Raw genomic sequence first — 14181 nt, forward strand, 5'->3', positions numbered from 1 at the left:
CAGACTAATTTACATGTTGATAGAAAGTAGATTTTTTCCACAAAGGAGCTTGATGAAATAAGTATCTCTTGAATTGTTGCACTCAGACACCTACGGCAATACCCTTTGTTGCCTCCCTAAAGTGATGCTGACAGGTTTTCCTCAAAAAGTGTATATGTAGTTAAGATGAGAAAGGATGAAGAAAATCAAAACCTGTAAACATGTTTCAACAAGGTTCATGAAGAAAAGGTTTTTAATAAACTCTGACAATAACAAGGAGACACAATCTGAAATTAGGTGGACGGAAGTTCAGAATCAATGCCAGAAAATATCTTACTGAAAGAGTAGTAAATACTTGGGACAATCTTGGAGCAGATCTGGTTGAAACATTAACAGTAGAACTAACTAGGATTAACATTTCTACCCTAAAATTAAAATAACAAAGGGCAGCCCAGACAAACTATATGATCGTTTTCTGACATCAATCATTCATGTTTCTATGTACCTGATACTTCTGGCCATCTTTTACTGCCTTACTGGTATTGACTCTTGGCAGCTGATAGAGACGCATAGGTTAAGGTACCTTCACACTGAGCAACTTTACAACGAGAACGACAACGATCCGTGACGTTGCAGCGTCCTGGATAGCGATCTCGTTGTGTTTGACACGCAGCAGCGATCAGGATCCTGCTGTGACATCGCTGGTCGGAGCTAGAAGTCCAGAACTTTATTTGGTCGTCAGGTCGGCGTGATTTGTCATGTTTGACCGCAAAAGCAACGATGCCTGCAATGTTTTTTCACAGAGCTAACAACCAGCGAGAACGATAAGTACGTCACTGGATCGCTCCTGCATCGTTCTGGAATTGCTGTGTTTGACATCTCTACAGCGACCTAACAGCGACGCTCCAGTGATCTAGTTTAGGTCGGATCGTTGTCTATATCGCTGGAGCGTCGCTAAATGTGACGGTACCTTTAGGATAGACATGTCTTTCCAGTCACACCTATAAGCAATTAGTGTCTACTCAGGAACTGGCGGTGGAACAAATCTGGGAATCCAACTGGGATAGTTCTTTCTCTGTGTGGAGTTTATTGATGACTATTAAAAAGGGACAATAAAGATGGCCACACAAAGAAACGTTCATAGCTGCAGGCCTCATTCTGGTAACAGAATTGCCTTCAGACCCCCAAGTCATGCTTGATCGGCTCAGGTAGAGTAGTTAGCTGCTGTCAGACACCTCTGAAGGTGTCTTATCTACCATACAAGTAAATGCTTCTGGAAAAAAAAAAATCTTCCAAAACGCATTAAAACCGCTTCAGAAATGTGCCTTCTTTGGCGAGTTTTGTTTTTGCTACCTGAAGTGGTTTACACTTGAAAACCATGTCTCTGACCACCTCAAAAACCCTCCATCTGCAGATAGCCTTTGATTTTGTGAAAACAGGTATGGAAGAGTTTTCTCAAATAGCACAAAGCCTTTTTCAGTTAAAGTTAGATCAAAAGTGAGTTTCAGCCTAAAATTTGCTATGTAGACTTATAAATAAGTCCACGGAATAGAAAATATTGCTAAAAGGTAAAGTGTATTCCATAACATCTCACCGATACAAACATACACAGATTTCTGCAGAGAACAGAGTTACAACACTGTAATTTACACACACAAGTCCTTGGTGGTCCTATAAGTGCACACTAAGGAAGATACACTGAATGTGCTCTTTTCCGGGAATGTCTCTTGTGGCAGTTCAGTTTTTCAGAATTATTCAAGTTCTCCCGCCTCAGAAAACAGGTCAGCAAGGTCGGCAACAGTCAGGACGGAAGCTTCAGACTGTTTCATTGATGTACTTGTATGACTGAAAACCAAATAAGGAAACATCTTGTTAAAAAGGTTAATTTCTGGTTTTACATAAATAAATCACACAACTATATTATATAGCCAGCATCTGATATAAAGCAGCGAGCAGAGTTGGGCTCAGATTGCTGCATTAGCCATTTACTTGCTGCTGTCAATGTCCGATAAAATACAGCATTTGCTGGTGCAAGCACAGGCTTCCATCGAGCCCTTCTGGGGCACATTCATGAAGCATTAATAGGTTACCAAAGCAGTCAGCCTGCTGAAGGCCCCGTCACTGCTGCAAAGCTCAGCCTAAGGCTGGGGTCACACTTAACATATGAAAAATCGGTCCAAGTCTTCCTGCCGCGAGTCGCACAAGTGTTCACCGTATGTTCATCTGTGTGTAATGCATTTGCAATGCGATGATGCGATTTTCTCACACATATGTATCCGTATGACTTTACATTTCTCACTGCTTCAATTGCTCAATGGGCTGAAATGAGGAAAATGTAGGAGTATTTGTCGAAAGCTAGATGAATGGTCCGTGTGGTGTCAGAGTTTTTCTCACACACATAGACTTGCATTGGAGAGTCTCGGACGATATACGCGTACCATCACAGCATGCTGCGATTTTACACACATGTCGAATACGACGGAGAAAAAAATACGGTGATGTGAGCTGCTCCATAGATTAACACAGGTCCGAGTGCTATGCGATGTGGGCCTAAGGGATTGTATACTGTAGACGACAATATGACTTCGAGAAGTGCCAGCTGTCGTTTTGACGACTAGCATTCGTTAACAAGTCCGATTTTTTTTTTCCTTGGACCGTTCTGGCTGGAGGAAAAAAATTGCAGCATGCAAAAGATTGAGTGAGCACGCAGCTGTAATTGAAGGTATAAAGTTTACCTCCAGTCACTGTTAGCTGATGGGACTACCGCTTCCATCAGACGACGCCTGCTGTCGCTAGTAACAGTGAGAGCAGGAGCAACTAATAGGAGTATTCATCAGCTGGCCTGCACTGTAAATAAATATTAAAAAAACGGAGTGGGTTACCCTGTATTTTTGATAACCAGGCAAAACTCACAGCTGGGGGCTGCAACCCTCTGCTGTCAGCAAAGTTGGTTATCAAGAATAGATGGGTCCCCATCACCGGCTTTCCCTCTCTGGCGGAGAAAATTGCGCGGGAGCCCATGCCCGTTTTTCATGAATTAATCCTTTAATTTAACACCTACAGCTCCAAAATTGTACACACACACACACTACTAACATTATTAGTGAGGGACATGTAATGTGTCAATTACTGTCACTGTAGCAGGCATAGCCAGATGGGATTTGTAGTCCCCTCGGACGATGCCTGTACACACACACACACACACACACACACACACACACACACTGACACAGCTCCGGCAGCCACGCAGACCCCACGCACAGCCCCGGCAGACCCCTGGACAGCCCAAAGACCCCCAGACAGCACGCAGACCCACTGATAGCCCCGCAGACCCCTGCACACAGCCCCGCCGACTTCGCACACAGACCCGCAGACCCACACACAGACACGCACACAGTCTCCGCCCACACTCCTCCCGGGCTGCAGCGTTTCTCGCAGAGTGCTCTGTCCGTGGAGCTGGGACACGGTGACGGAGATCGCACTATGTGTTCATTGCTTATGCATACCGCGATCTCTACCGCGATCTCTTGGGCCACAATCCTCATCCCCAGATGCGTAACTCTGTGGGGTCCAGACTGCGCAGGTGCGTCGTGCTTGCGCAGTCTATCAAGGCTTCGGACAGAGTGACGCTCCTAGCAATATATATATATATATTGTGATGCAGTGACCCATGCTGCAGTTAGGGGGCGCTGTATGTGCTCCTCGGGATACCCATGGTGGTGTATCTGTGGTTATGATGGTGAAACAATGCCTGGCAGGATTGTAAATGGCCGGTATGTGTCGTAGGGGGGAGTCTGCGCTGTAAGCCTGAAGTAATGTTGTTGTTCTGGGACCTGTAGTCCCACAAGTATTTGTATAGTTTGTAAAGGGAGGATTGCAGGGTTAGCTGGAGAGCTGGGCGGGTCTGGCTAACCACACACACCTCCCACCTATGGGAGTGGTTACAGGTACATAATATGACCATGGTGTGGTCACATGGTCTCTGTGATTGAGAGTGTGTAGATCCTGGATGGCTTGTGTGTTGGGAGGTCATGTGTGTGGAACGGATCCCTGAATAGCCCACTGGGAGGCCGTGGATCTGACAGACTTGTGTGTTGGGAGACCCTAGGAGTAGGATCGGATCCCTAAATAGCGCACTGAGAAGCCTGTATGTTGGACGGTCCAAAGTGGGGACGGTCATCCTGAACAGCACACACAGTGGCCTGTGTGTTGGGACGGTCCCAGGTGGGGACGGACATCCAGAAGAGCGCATGGAAAGGCCATGTATGCAGAGTCTGGCACTGCGTTGGGGGAGCTACAGCACGTCTGAGGGTCTGGAATGTCAGGTGGCCTGTTGAGCAAGACATTGTCCGGGACGGTGATCCCAGTTTGGCAGCTTCCCTGGGATCAAGGACTGACGAGGAGTTAGCGTGTGGAGCAGGAGCTCCTGGAAGGTAGCCCAGAGTTGGGGAACTGTGTGCACTGACTGGGAGTCAGTTAATGAACTGTGCGACCCATGGACCCATGGTAACTGGACGGAGTAAGGTCCAGCATGCTTAGAGACTGCAACCTAATGTCATGTGTTGGTGCTTGTTGTGTTTCACGGACATTGATGAACTGTTAGGCGTGCATAAAATGTATATAATGAACTGTGCATGACCCAATTTATGCTACACAAAATAAACCGGATAGTCTGTTTAAGTGGAAACCCATGCCTGTGCGACTGAATCCCGTGCTAAGCGAGTGTCCCTTAAACTCAGTAAGGGCTATCTCACACTAATTATATATATATAATATACAGTTATATATATATGTATATATGTATATATATATATATATATATATATATATATATATATACAGTTAGGGCCAGAAATATTTGGACAGTGACACAAGTTTTGTTATTTTAGCTGTTTACAAAAACATGTTCAGAAATACAATTATATATATAATATGGGCTGAAAGTGCACACTCCCAGCTGCAATATGATAGTTTCCACATCCAAATCGGAGAAAGGGTTTAGGAATCATAGCTCTGTAATGCATAGCGTCCTCTTTTTCAAGGGACCAAAAGTAATTGGACAATGGACTCTAAGGGCTGCAATTAACTCTGAAGGCATCTCCCTCGTTAACCTGTAATCAATGAAGTAGTTAAAAGGTCAGGGGTGGATTCCAGGTGTGTGGTTTTGCATTTGGAAGCTGTTGCTGTGAGCAGACAACATGCGGTCAAAGGAACTCTCAATTGAGGTGAAGCAGAACATCCTGAGGCTGAAAAAAAAGAAAAAATCCATCAGAGAGATAGCAGACATGCTTGGAGTAGCAAAATCAACAGTTGGGTACATTCTGAGAAAAAAGGAATTGACTGGTGAGCTTGGGAACTCAAAAAGGCCTGGGCGTCCACGGATGACAACAGTGGTGGATGATCGCCGCATACTTAATTTGGTGAAGAAGAACCCGTTCACAACATCAACTGAAGTCCAGAACACTCTCAGTGAAGTAGGTGTATCTGTCTCTAAGTCAACAGTAAAGAGAAGACTCCATGACAGTAAATACAAAGGGTTCACATCTAGATGCAAACCATTCATCAATACCAAAAATAGACAGGCCAGAGTTAAATTTGCAGAAAAACACCTCAAGAAGCCAGCTCAGTTCTGGAAAAGTATTCTATGGACAGATGAGACAAAGATCAACCTGTACCAGAATGATGGGAAGAAAAAAGTTTGGAGAAGAAAGGGAACGGCACATGATCCAAGGCACACCACATCCTCTGTAAAACATGGTGGAGGCAACGTGATGGCATGGGCATGCATGGCTTTCAATGGCACTGGGTCACTTGTGTTTATTGATGACATAAGAGCAGACAAGAGTAGCCGGATGAATTCTGAAATGTACTGGGATATACTTTCAGCCCAGATTCAGCCAAATGCTGCAAAGTTGATTGGACGGCGCTTCATAGTACAGATGGACAATGACCCCAAGCATACAGCCAAAGCTACCCAGGAGTTCATGAGTGCCAAAAAGTGGAACATTCTGCAATGGCCAAGTCAATCTCCAGATCTAAACCCAATTGAGCATGCATTTCACTTGCTCAAATCCAGACTTAAGACGGAAAGACCCACAAACAAGCAAGACCTGAAGGCTGCGGCTGTAAAGGCCTGGCAAAGCATTAAGAAGGAGGAAACCCAGCGTTTGGTGATGTCCATGGGTTCCAGACTTAAGGCAGTGATTGCCTCCAAAGGATTTGCAACAAAATATTGAAAATAAAAATATTTTGTTTGGGTTATGTTTATTTGTCCAATTACTTTTGACCTCCTAAAATGTGGAGTGTTTGTAAAGAAATGTGTACAATTCCTACATTTTCTATCAGATATTTTTGTTCAACCCTTCAAATTAAACGTTACAATCTGCACTTGAATTCTGTTGTAGAGGTTTCATTTCAAATCCAATGTGGTGGCATGCAGAGCCCAACTCGCAAAAATTGTGTCACTGTCCAAATATTTCTGGCCCTAACTGTATACATATATATATATATATATATATATATATATATATATATATATATATATATATATATATATAGTGAAAAAATTGGAACAGCATCAAATTACTACCTTACAAGGCATGTGGAGCTCTCCCGACCAGCAATCCAATGGTCAAAAAGTAATAAACTCAAAAAAAAGGAAAAACAGCACAAAATAATTGAAAAAAAGTGGACTTTAATGCCTGAACGGCGTGGCAACATTTCGGATGTGTTATCCTTTGACAAAGGATAACACGTCCGAAACGTTGCCACGCCGTTCAGGCATTAAAGTCCACTTTTTTTCAATTATTTTGTGCTGCTTTTCCTTTTTTTTAGTATATATATATATATATATATCTATATATATATCTATATAGATATATAGATATATATATAGATATATATCTATATATATATGAGCCAAGTCCAAATATATAGAGGGATTGCGGGTGGCACAGCTTGCCAATGGTAAAATTTCCACCACTGTAGGCTACGTGCTGATCTGACACTGAATAACGCAGCTGCCGAAATCCTGACTAGGGTGCACCTCTCAACCAGGAATCAATATAGTCCAAATACAAGAAAAAATGAGGGCACTCACCAATCTTCACAGGATTCAAAACTTTATTGATGAAATCTTCACATAAAAATCATGGCCGGAGCTGGCAGCGCCGCAGCTCGTGTGAGCAGGGGAGAGCTGGGACGACGGCCGTTTCGCGCTGTGCTTGCGCTTCTACACACACATACAGTACAGACCAAAAGTTTGGAGACACCTTCTCATTTAAAGATTTTTCTGTATTTTCATGACTATGAAAATTGTACATTCACACTGAAGGCATCAAAACTATGAATTAACACATGTGGAATTATATACTTAACAAAAAAGTGTGAAACAACTGAAATCATGTCTTATATTCTAGGTTCTTCAAAGTAGCCACCTTTTGCTTTGATGACTGCTTTGCACACTCTTGGCATTCTCTTGACAGCTTCAAGAGGTAGTCACCGGGACTGGTTTTCACCTCACAGGTGTGTCCTGTCAGGTTTAATGAGTGGAATTTCTTGCCTTATAAATGGGGTTGGGACCATCAGTTGCGTTGAGCAGAAGTCTGGTGGATACACAGCTGATAGTCCTACTGAATAGACTGTTAGAATTTGTATTATGGCAAGAAAAAAACAGCTAAGTAAAGAAAAACGAGTGGCCATCATTACTTTAAGAAATGAAGGTCAGTCAGTCCGAAAAATTGGGAAAACTTTGAAAGTGTCCCCAAGTGCAGTGGCAAAAACCATCAAGAGCTACAAAGAAACTGGCTCACATGAGGACCGCCCCAGGAAAGGAAGACCAAGAGTCACCTCTGCTTCTGAGGATAAGTTTATCCCAGTCACCAGCCTCAGAAATCGCAGGTTAACAGCAGCTCAGATGAGAGACCAGGTCAATGCCACACAGAGTTCTAGCAGCAGACACATCTCTACAACAACTGTTAAGAGGAGACTTTGTGCAGCAAGCCTTCATAGTAAAATAGCTGCTAGGAAACTACTGCTAAGGACAGGCAACAAGCAGAAGAGACTTGTTTGAGCTAAAGAACACAAGGAATGGACATTAGACCAGTGGAAATCTGTGCTTTGGTCTGATAAGTCCAAATTTGAGATCTTTGGTTCCAACCACCGTTTCTTTGTGCGACGCAGAAAAGGTGAATGGATGGACTCTACATGCCTGGTTCCCACCGTGAAGCATGGAGGAGGAGGTGTGATGTCTGGGGGTGCTTTGCTGGTGACACTGTTGGGGATTTATTCAAAATTGAAGGCATATTGAACCAGCATGGCTACCACAGAATTTTGCAGTTGGTTATTTTTCAACAGGACAATAACCCCAAACACACCTTCAGGCTGTGTAAGGGCTATTTGACCAAGAAGGAGAGTGATGGGGTGCTATGCCAGATGACCTGGCCTCCACAGTCACCAGACCTGAACCTAATCGAGTTGGTTTTGGGGTGAGCTGGACTGCAGAGTGAAGGCAAAAGGGCCAACAAGTGCTAAGCAACTCTGGGAACTCCTTCAAGATTGTTGGAAGACCATTCCCGGTGACTACCTCTTGAAGCTCATCAAGAGAATGCAAAGAGTGTGCAAAGCAGCCATCAAAGCAAAAGGTGACTACTTTGAATAACCTAGAATATAAGACATAATTTCAGTTGTTTCACACTTTTTTGTTAAGTATATAATTCCACGTGTTAATTCATAGTTTTGATGCCTTCAATGTGAATGTACAATTTTCATAGTCATGAAAATACAGAAAAATCTTTAAATGAGAAGGTGTGTCTGTACTGTATACACATATACATGTGTATATAAATGTATTTATTAGACTATATATATGTTTTCACGAATATTTGAGGCCATGGATCCATTATATGTTCATTTTGCAAGCCGGCGAGAGAATCTCGCTATACGGATACCATGCGGATGTCACACGGAAGCTTACATGCGAGAAAATTGCATCCTCGCACTGCACACGGATGACATACGGATCACTGTTCAGGAAACATTTCTGCGATTTTCGTCTGTGTAAAACGGACCAATTTCTTATACGTTGTGTGTGACTCCAGCCTAAGGGAGAAGTACAAAGCAGATGTGGGACAATTCACAAAAACAGAGATGGAGGGGCAAAAACTTCACCAAAAGTAGTTTCTTCAAATCATAACGAACGTCTTACAGAATTATACATTCTACATATAGAATGGATGGACAAATGTCTTTTTTCGGCCTTGCTAACTATGTTACTATGTTACATACAACGCACTACACTACTTCAAGGCTAGATAGGTTTAGACCGGATTACCTAAATGAATGCCCTAAATGTCTCTTTTTGGAAAGGTCCACAGATACTGGGTTTTTGGGTGCAGGTGATTAGAGTCTTAAAAGACAAAAGGGATCACTGGTTCTCATCTGCCTGAAAAAATATTTACTATATATTGACTTGGAAGCATGCGAGTCAAGATACAGGCATACCTTTCTGACAGAATCTCTATATTATATGAAGAAAGAGTGAGAAAGTGACTGGCGGCTCAATCCCCACCCATAACTGAATGGATTTTGATCAATAACGCTATTGGACCCCATTAGAAATGGCTGTACCATCACCGGTATCACCCTGCAAAATTCCACAAAATTTGGGACAAAAGGTTTCAGGCTCTCATTGTGCCGTAGGTTCTAGGTTATTATACTGATTTTCCAGGACAGGTAATTACTCTTCTTCTCAGGGTCAGTTACTGTAAAGTAAGTTCTATCAGGTTGAATAAATTGTATTTGTTTCAAAGGACATTGTACACATGTGATAAATATATTGATTTTGGCCTTGCTGTCTGTTATGGCAATCTAATTTCTGCACATGGACTTTAAACACTGGTTTTATACTACTGGAACCTTGGTTATATCTAGCAATAGCAGCTGTAGACATTATTTTATTATTACTTTACTGTGATTGTTATTCTTGTTGTTCACATCATAGAGAAAGTTATTGTTTTCATTAAAAAACAAACAATAGAACAGTTTGGCATTTTCATCCTCATTTGTTTCATTTTTACATTGCTGGCTGTTCACCACTTTGATCTGGTCAGTGCACGTTAATCAGAACAGATGAGCTCAGAAAAAGACAAACAAAAGAAACAGATAAAAAGAGATAAACTCCTCATCAGAACTACTGTAACTGACACATTCTCAAGTTATTCATTCTGCAGCCAGCAAAAGACAGTAGAACACAGCGGCTGCAGAAAGAAAATGGTGCAACATTTTTAATGAAACCCAATTCCAGAAATGTTCTCTAGCCTAAAACACATGCATCTAAGTAAAAAAAATGCCCCCAAAGGTTTCCGAATCCTTTGACTTCCAAAGCCCACTTCATCTAATAAATTCTAATTCATATTAATACATTTTGTATTAAAAAAATATAAATCTGATCAAGGCTTTTAAAGGGAATCTGTCACAAGTTTTTTTGTTACCCCACATGAGAGCAGCATAATTTAGGAACAGATACTCTTGATTCCAGCGATGTTTCACCTACTAGGCTGCATGCTGCAGTTCTGATTAATAATTGTATTCGCTGCTGCAAATTTAGCATTTCTCTGAATGCTGTACTCTGTATAACCCCGCACAGACTACTGATTGGCAGCTTTCTGAATAAGAAAATTCTCACTGTAATAAAGATGCAGTTATATTGGGCACTTAAAAGCTGACAGCAATCTATGCTGGTGTTTATCTCGTGCGGTCATTTGCCTTAAACTCAACGTGTCAGACTAAAAAGGTTACATAACATACTTGACATGAACTTCACAAAAAGACTTTGATTCCAGCGATGGGAATCTTCAGCATACCCCCATCGGTAACTCATTGGGCCAGTGAAAGCCGATGTGCGCGGGCACTGGCACAAGTCCATTTAAATGCTGCTGTCTGAGATGGACATTAGTATATAAATGGTTAACATCCATGGTCAAAAGTCAGCTCCAGCCACGCCTGCTTGAAATTAATGTCATCCATGTAACAGCCGTGTGTGTGTTGGGGGCGAGTTCAACTCCTGAGCCTGCTCCACACATGTGGATCTCTTTCCCAGGACAAGCAGTACATCCTTTTACAATGGTCATTAACTGAAACGTTTCAGAGAAGACAAACTTTAAAAGATCCAGCCAGGAAAAAATAGCCGAAGGACATTGTAGTGCCGTGCCCCCTAAGGCAACAGACAGGTCTCTTTCTCGCGTATACATAAGGAGAGACCTGTCAATCACATGAAGCGGAGCTGGGAAGAGCCGACAGATCTTTAAAGTTTACCTAGAAACGGCGCAGCATTTCAGGGAATAATATACCACTGTCCTTGGTTTAGGCAGCATGAATCACCTGACAGGGTTTATGATTAAAAAAATCAATTGACAAAAAAAAAAGAAAGAAAATGAGATGCACATTAAGTAGACTTAACTAAAACCAAACAGTAAAATACAATAAAGATTTCAGTGCTGTGAATAAATAGAATTAGAAATACCTTCTGTCAACCGTCTTTAACATCGCTTGCATCCTTTCTTCAATTGTTGCTTTAATCAGAAACCGATGAACAATTGTAGCCCTATAACAAAGAGTTGAAATGGACGATTTAGAATACTTTGTTAAATATTTCTGGGAGGACTTTTTATTTAAGAAAATAACGTGAATAGGAATTACAACAGTTCCTACCAACCAAACATGCTAATCAAAAACCCTAAAACTTACTTTTCTTGGCCAATTCTGTGCACGCGACCTATTGCCTGAAGTTCATGTGCTGGGTTCAAAATTGGCTCTACTAAGAGCACATGAGTTGCCTCAATAATATTCAGCCCATTGGATCCAGTGTGTAATGGAAGAAGTAAAATGTTGATCTTGGGATCATACTTAAATGCTGAAAGGTTTTCCTAGTAAAGAAAAAAATATTTAGTGAACGGTAAAGTAACTTTTTTTCTGCAATTGCAAAAATGTGTTACTGGAAAACATCAACTAGTCAGCATGAGCTGATGCTAGTGTACTTGTCTGCCATTCTTCTAGATTCTATAGCAACTATTTTTGATTATTCACTTTTTAAATGGCAATCCATCAATGTGACAAAAATTCTGGATGCAGCAAGTCAGACGTATTGAAGTGGAAATCTATCAAAAAAAGTAATAGCCCTCCGTTCAATTATTCTATCAATCCAAAAATGTAACCCTCGTATTGTGGCAATATTTCAGGGGCTTCCAGAATGTTTCAATGTAAATTATATTGACATCTAAGAATAAGATGAGTGACTTATCTATAAAACATACAGCAGATGAAAGCTCCATCTACTTTAATGTGGTTGGGTTGATTATTTTTATTATTATATTTTTGGTATTATTCGTGAAAACATCGGATTTTTGGCCAAAAATGTTGTATATTTTGCAATTTTTTGAGGTACAAGAAGGGAAGGAGTGCCGTATTATAGTGAAGATTTTGTTGTTATAGTGTGTGGGCGCAAAGAACCCCAGAGGTGCCAGAACAGCAGATCCCTTCCATAAGTGACCCCATTTTATTAACTATACCTCTCAATGAATTCATCTAGGGGTGCAGTGATCATATTTGCACCACAAGTGTCACAGAATTTTGTACTATTGGGAAGTGAAGAAAAAATAACTACATTTTTACCACAAAAATGTTGTTTTGAGCCTCAGCCTTTACATTTTCACATTGGGAAACGGGTAAAAATGGCACCAAAATGTACTACACAATATGTGCCGACCGTGGAAATACTCCATATGTGGCTGTACAGCACTACTTAGCCACATGGCAAGACTCGGGAGGTACGGAGCGCTATTTGACTCTTGGAGAACAAATTTTCGCACAATAGTTTGCGGACTCCATATATAGAGGCCCTAAGTGCCAGAAGAGAAGAATCCCCCCTCATGTAACCCAAGTTTGGAAATGACACCACTCCACAAACAAGCAGCAATGGAACATTATGCCCAGCTCTTGCTTGTGGAGACACGTACCCCATAAATTAAGCAGACTGTAGTTGCTGCAGAAATTACAAACACGTGGACGCTAAATGTGGTTTAGGTACACTGTGGGGCTCAGAAGGGAGAGGGGCATTTGGATTTGGGAGTACAGAATTTGCTGGATTTCTTTTAGAAGAGGAGGAGCCATTTTGCTCTTCCAGAGCCTTTGTGGTACCAGTAACATGGAAGCCCCCTGTATTTCCATTGCCAGATGGAACCAGGTAAAGGATTGTTTTATTTTTTACTCCGTTCCTAGTGCGGTATAAGTGATTAGACTACTATATTCTTCGGATTGGTGCAATTACAGCGATGCCAAAATTTATATAGTTTTTTAGGTTTGGCTACAATCCCACACTAAAAGTCTTTTTTTTTTTTTTTTAGACAAAAAAAGAGTTTTCGCATAGCCATATTCTAAGAGCTGAAATTTGTCTATATTTCTGCTGACTGAATCATGAGATTGCTTGTTTTTGTGTGGATGAGGTGACGTTTATTAGTACCACTCTTGGACACAACATTTTTTGATCGCTTTTTATTCAGATTTTTGGGAGGCAGAATGAACAAAAACAGCAATTCACGAATAGTGTATTTTTTAATGTCATTCACAGTATGGTAAAATTGAGAAAGCAGCCTTATTTTTCGGGTCATTATGATTACATTGATACCACATTTTTTTTTATGTTTTGGTGCTTTTACACAATAAAATATATTTTTTATAAAAAATGAATTGTTTTTGCATCTCTTTATTCTGAGAGCTATAGCTTTTTTTTATTTCTCCACTGACAGAGCTTGCATGGCAGCTTGTTATCTGTTGGACATTCGACTTTTTGAGTGAGTTTTATCCCACTTTTTGTTCAGCCGTATGATGATTTTTACGGTGTAGACTGAAGGGGTTAACTAGTATGACAGGTTATTTTTGGTGATTATGGATGTGACTATACCAAATATGTGTACTTTTTTTTCTATATAAATGTATTTACTGGCATAATATTTTTTCAGTTTAAATTTAGTGATTTTTTTTTTTACTTTTTTTTTTATTTAGTCCCTCTATGGGACTTTAACTTTTATTACTCTGATAGCTGGTATTAATGCATTGCTTCTGTTAATGCTGCTCTAACAGAAGCCTCTTAGACCATAATCTTAGCTTGGTCTAACAGGCTTGCCATAGCTGGCAGACCCGGACGTC

General features: G+C 41.1%; 1 protein-coding gene across 1 annotated transcript in view; it reads right to left on the reverse strand.

The window, feature by feature from the left end:
- Positions 1–214: 214 nt before the first annotated feature.
- Positions 215–14181, reverse strand: part of SHPRH (SNF2 histone linker PHD RING helicase) — a 144472-nt gene continuing 130505 nt past the window's right edge. The window contains exons 28-30 of the mRNA XM_069769156.1: positions 11725–11903; positions 11501–11581; positions 215–1824 (exon numbers count right to left, since the gene is read on the reverse strand). Coding sequence (XP_069625257.1) covers positions 1731–1824; positions 11501–11581; positions 11725–11903 — 354 coding nt within the window. The 3' untranslated portion in view covers positions 215–1730. The remainder of the gene's footprint in view (positions 1825–11500; positions 11582–11724; positions 11904–14181) is intronic.

This window comes from Ranitomeya imitator, chromosome 5 (genome assembly GCF_032444005.1).
Source record: "Ranitomeya imitator isolate aRanImi1 chromosome 5, aRanImi1.pri, whole genome shotgun sequence".
Lineage (NCBI taxonomy): Eukaryota > Metazoa > Chordata > Amphibia > Anura > Dendrobatidae > Ranitomeya > Ranitomeya imitator.